The sequence below is a fragment of the Pipistrellus kuhlii genome, unplaced genomic scaffold, assembly GCF_014108245.1.
Source record: "Pipistrellus kuhlii isolate mPipKuh1 unplaced genomic scaffold, mPipKuh1.p scaffold_m20_p_9, whole genome shotgun sequence".
Classification (NCBI taxonomy): Eukaryota; Metazoa; Chordata; class Mammalia; order Chiroptera; family Vespertilionidae; genus Pipistrellus; species Pipistrellus kuhlii.
Window position 1 is genome coordinate 12,069,712 of NW_023425595.1, and position 5,918 is coordinate 12,075,629.

At 35.2% G+C, this 5,918-nt stretch overlaps 1 protein-coding gene across 7 annotated transcripts in view; it reads right to left on the reverse strand.

The window, feature by feature from the left end:
- The window catches only part of LPXN (leupaxin), a 33,046-nt gene that overhangs the window by 23,732 nt on the left and 3,396 nt on the right, over positions 1-5,918 (reverse strand). For 4 of the 7 annotated variants that reach the window (XM_036426309.2, XM_036426310.2, XM_036426305.2 and 1 more), the window contains exon 2: positions 646-794. In XM_036426309.2, coding sequence (XP_036282202.1) covers positions 646-794 — 149 coding nt within the window. Of the gene's footprint in view, positions 1-645; positions 795-5,172; positions 5,397-5,918 lie in introns of those variants that run through there. The other 3 variants (XM_036426308.2, XM_036426306.2, XM_036426312.2) reach the window with 3 other exon arrangements.

Here is a 5,918-nt window from a genome sequence, read left to right on the forward strand (position 1 = left end):
ACTATATGTGGTGCTAGGTGGGTACTGGAAATATCAGGGGGAACACTTTGTAAAGTATATGATTGTCTAACCACTATGCTGTACACCCTAAAGTAACACAAAATAATATTGAATATAAACTGTAATTGAAAAAAATTAAAAACCTAAAAGAAAAAGAAATACAAATTGAAAGAACAAAATAGTCATGGAGATGTAAAATACAGCATAAGGAATACAGTCAATACTATAGTAATAACAATATATAGTGCCAGCTGGATACTTAGTGGGGGGGATCACTTCAAAAGTTATAAAATTGTCTAACCACTATGCTGTATACCCGAAACTAATATAATATTGAATGTCAACTATAACTGAAATTTTTAAAAAATAAATAAATAAATTGATCTGGAAAGGATTAATTGAGAAGGGGACTCTTGTGCCAGGACTGATAGGAGAAGGTGAGAAAAGTTTGAAGATATCAGGAGTAACCTGGTCCAGGTAGAAGGAACATCAGGGAGAGCACCTTTAAGTTATCATAGAGGGATTTTCTTCTCTTTCTTGGATATATACGATGGTCCTTTCACATTATTTTGTGTAAGAAACAATTCATATTCAGAAAGCGCTCAAACATCTGCATTCAAGGCACTCCAATAAATGCAAAGTTACCTGGAAGGGGCTTGTGTCCTGAACAGAAGAGATGTCTGAAGTCTCAGCACTCTCTTTTCTGGAAATCTGATCCTTGGGAAGAGGAGTGGGGCTGGAGTATTCACCAGTGTCCTCAAGGGTGGAGCGTTCCAATTCCTCCAATAAAGCATCTATATCATAACACAAAAAGGAATCATAGTATAGAATATGGAAGTCTTCTGGAATAATTTCCCTCTTATATAGCTCCCACTGTGCCCCATTCATCTCCTTCTTCTCTTAGGTTAAGGCTATTTTCCTTAAAACATCTTCCCCTTACTCCTTATTTTACTTCTAGAATGTGGTCTATTCTACTAAAAGATGTTTAAAACCTCCATATCCTGTGACCTATTTCTTATTTCCTGTGGTTGTATTCAATTTCATAGTCGCACTCTATAATTTGGCTTATTTTATTGCAGGGTATTAATTTTTGTCATTTATTTGGAGTGAATCACTCATAAAGATTCCCAGTTAGAAAAAAAAAGTAAATTCTACATGTTTTTCCTATCAGAAAAATATAAGCAATTATATTACAGTTTTTAAAAATATACCAGGATGGTAACATTTATTCTTAACCTTGATGTTATTTTTTTTCTTATATCCCAAGAACATAATCAAATTCTCAAAGGAGAGTATAAGTATTCTGTCCTTTTAGGGTATGGGGAGAAAAGGAAATTGGGGGGAGGGGGGAAAAACACACAGTTATAAAATCAAGCAAGATTTTACAGTCCAAATAGTTAATTGTTTCTCTTATATCAATATTTTCTTAAGAACAAACAATGGACTCTGACTTTAAGTATTACAATATTACCTTTCTGTTATGATGAAATTAATAACAAAGAATAAAAATTAAGGATTATATATTTAATTTAGTTATCTTTGAAGCAGATGATATTATTGTGCTCATTTTGTAGTTCAAGAAATTACCAAATAAATTGTTTGAGTTCACACTGTTACTGAGTTCAGACCTGGCTGTCTGATCCTGGGCTATCTGATCCCCAACCCCTGCACTAACTTCAAGTGAGAAATTCCAGACCCCATTCTCACATGGATTCTCTGGGTCATCTGAGCATGACATGTTCTTCTCTGAAGCGATTTCTTCATCTACATGATTAAGCAATTATAGCACAATCATACTTTTCAAACTGTGGATCAAACCAAAGTACAACTAGTGATTTCCTTACCACAGGTTGTACTTTTAAAAAGTTTCCAAAACACTGGATTGTATTGTTTCTAAGTATATGCTCACCTTGGAAGTCCTCAGATGAAGAAAATGAACTTCACACATTATGAAAAAAAAAAGAGTTTCATTTATTTCAGATGTCAGGGGGATGAATACTTCTTGATAGCATAAGAAAAGATCTAATCATTTCTTAAAAATGAAACCTATAGATCTTTCATATGTGAAACATAAAATTGAAAGCAATGAGTAAACAAACAAGACAAGCAAACAACAAAAACTCATAGATACAGACAACAGCATGGTGGTTGAGAGAGGGAAAAGGGGGTAGAAGTAGTAAAGGGTAAAGAGGGGACAAATATATAGGAACAGAGGATATTTGACTTTGGCTGGTAAACACACAATGCGATGCACAGATGATGTATTACAGAAGTGTACATTTGAAACTATATAATTTTATTAACTAATGTCACTGCAATAAATTTAATAAAAATCATATATTTCTAAATCATCCATTTCACAAAAAGATTGAATTTATATACCACTTTAGAAATAAGCAAACTGAGCTAAATTCTTCAGGGAAAATTTCCCTTCACAAATAAATTTTAATGAAAAAAAAGATGGAGAGTGAACTAATAGATTAAAGAAGACTTTAGAAACTTATAACTAATTTTAGTATATGAACCTTAACTTAAAATAATCTGAGGGTAAAAGTAAATAAGCAAACAAAAAAGAAACAATCAGGAATATTAAACACTGACTGGAATTTAGTAACATTAAGTAAATACTATTAATTTATTTTAGGTATAATAAGAATATTTGATTATTTATGTTAATAGTTTAGGTGTGATAATGGTATTTCATAATGTTAAGGAATTACTATTAAAGATTTTGTGGGTGTGATAATGGTATTATGGTTATTTGTGTATGTATAGATTTATTTTAGAGAGTATGATAAAATATTTATAGATGAAATTATATAATGTCTGAGATTGCTTTAAAATAATAGTTATTAAAGGAATGGGTGGGTCTATAAATGAAAAAAGATTGACCAAGTCTTGATAGTTTAAACTGGTTGATAAGCACATCAGATTTTATTAAACTATTTTCTTTACTTTTGCATATTCTTAAATTATCTATATTAAAAAGATTTTTTTAAAGAAGAAAAAATAAAACAAAAACTGAGGTAGAAAGAAAAAGCAAAACTTCCTTTCTCACAACTTTACTAGCCAGACTTGAATGCCAAATTTTTGAGTTCCAAATTTTTAGTCTACATCCATCAAGATATTGCCCCTTTCTTTTCTATTTCTAACCTTTTCTCTAACTAGAAGTCATGGGTCCTCTAGGATTAAAAATAAAAAGGCGTCTACAATAAAGATTAGGAGAGAGGGGAAACCCTTTACAAGAGAAACAAATCATACCACTAAGGGTAGAAGGTTACCCTTAGAAGGTCCAGCTCCCTAAAGTTATTGCAACTCTCTTTCTGGGTCAGGAGTTGACAGGCCCTTCTCTTCCTGTTTCCTGAGTGCACGTATCACCAACACGCAAAGACCATCTTGCCTTTTGCAGATTCTGTAATTTGAAGATGACTAATTTCAGTATGACAAATATGGGATGACTGGTGGTGGGGATACTAGACTGAAAATCCTACAGTCCTCGGTAGCTCTTCATCTGCAGAAATCAAATAGTCATCAGTATTAACATGAAAAGGTTTGTAAAGCATGGTCTCTTTGGGGGTCTCATTGGGTTGTAGTGATTTCATTCAGAGCCAGAGTCTGCTCTTGGTTTCCCTTTATCTAGTATCCCCATGTAAGAAGGACGCAAAGAGGAAATACAGGCCTACCTGTGCCGACCTGCCCCCCATGCTACCTCTCTCAAGCAGGAAGCTTTCTCTACCGTTTTTCCTGCTCAAGAAATGCAAAGCTGTGCAAATCTATTTATTTCGTTTTTTTGTTACCAGGCTTACTCTGTCAGCCAAAACATCTGAACCAACATGTTTCTAAAATAGGAGAGAATACCTTGTAGCTTAATCCGTTTTGGTGTCAGGTGCTCCTGAGAGTGACATTGAACTAGTTATTTTGCTTTTATTAGTTTTCTCATTTAAAAAAAATGTGGATAATACTCATTTTAGCGGATTGCTTCAGACACTAAAATGGTTAACATATGTAAAAATGTCTAGTTTAAGTGACCACAAAAAGTATTACTTGCTTTTTTAATTACCTGCATGAAGGCCATTAGGTATCCCTAACATAAAAAAGCAGAGCTGAACTCTATTTCTAGGGGAACTCAGGTAGAAATATAAAATTCCCCAATCCTAACATAAAATAAGAATTTGGATTCTACCCCGTGTCAAAATAGACTTTACCTCCAAATAGTTTAATACATATTTATCAAACACTACCTTTTCCTCTTCCCTCCTGTAATTTGCCTTCCTTCTTCTACTCTTCCAACTCTCAAAGTACACAATAAACAATTTTAAAAAAAGGCAATATGTAAAATACATTTTTGGTCATTGTTTGCACTTTTGACATGCCCCAAATATACCAAAACCCAGGACATTGTAATTAATACAGCTTGGAAATTGGATTAGTGACTCAGTGTGTTACGGTAGTAAGGATGTCGGCAACAAACGTTGGCAAAGGATATGGAATACATTTCCAAGGATGATAAATCTTATGTTACTCTAAAGGCTTGAAATCAGAGATCTCTCTTGAGCAACGTGGCCAATAATTTCACTTCTGTTTTTAATTGCTTTGGAATGCAAGGAGGCATTATACTTGCAGGCCACAGTAATCTGTTCCTTTAGAGTACCTCTGAATAACAAGCTGACCAATAAAAACCCTGGAGTTATTAGTGCTATGCTGTCTTGATTTAATACTAAATCCTAGAACAATTGAAACCACCCTGGCCTTTCTCCAATCTTTGTGAATCCCTCATTCTTGTACAATACATCTGTTTCTTCCCCTCGTAACACTCATTTCTTTCTTTTTCTTCTCAAATCACACCTCTATGATCTTCAGTAGCCCCCCAAAGGGCAAATGCTCATAATAAACTGACTATTTTAATCACAATTCAATCCAAAAGTATTTGTGTGGAGTTTACTCTGTGGTTAGCACCAAACTCTCTGCCTTTCGTGCCTCAGAAACAGTGAACTCCTATTTCCCCAATCATAGTTCCTTGTGCTTTAATTTGGTGAGGTCAGGAGAGAAGTGAAAATAAAATCTTTCTGCACTGCCCTCCATCTGGCTAAGTAGTACACCCCACTACACATGAAGATGGCAGCCAGGGCTTTATTCTCTCAGAGTTTCTCTACCAGGAAGCTCCTCACTCACCCAACTCTTCCATGGTCACACACCCAAGATGCTCTGGTGCCACAGGTTGTGAGGAACTTCTTTGGTCTGTGCTGAAGAGAAGGACAGCAAAGGAACTGAACGAGACAGCGTGAAGCAGCCTCTATAACCCTTTTTGGTTCCTCTATCTGCTTAGCACTTCCTCTCTTTTGATTTGGTGAGGGTTTTTTTTCTTTTTCTTTTTTTATAGGTCAGAGTTTTTAAAATGGGACCTAAAAAGGCAGGTAGTAAAACTTGAATTCTTGTGGTACACTGGCGAGGGCAGTGGTCGGCAAATGGCGGCTTGCGAGCCACATGCGGCTCTTTGGCCCCTTGAGTGTGGATCTTCCACAAAATACCATGTGCCCTAATTAAGTTAATAGCAATGTACCTTTCTATAATAGTTGAAGTTTAAAACATTTGGCTCTCAAAAGAAATTTCAATCGTTGAACTTTTGATATTTGGCTCTGCTGACTAATGAGTTTGCCGACCACTGGGTTGGGGCAATTAAGATTCAAAAGTAATTTTGAAACGTGAGCACCTACTACATGCCAGAATTCATGGGAATGGCAGATTTGCACTTGCGTTTTTTCCCCAATGTAGGTATCACACTACAACTATATGCATCAGGAAACTTTCCCCCACCTTACCCCACGTGAAGCTGGGGAACGTGTAGGCATAGTTTGTTTCATAGGCAGCACCCGATTCATTTTGCTATCTTTATTTAATTATCCAGACATTTTGCTTAC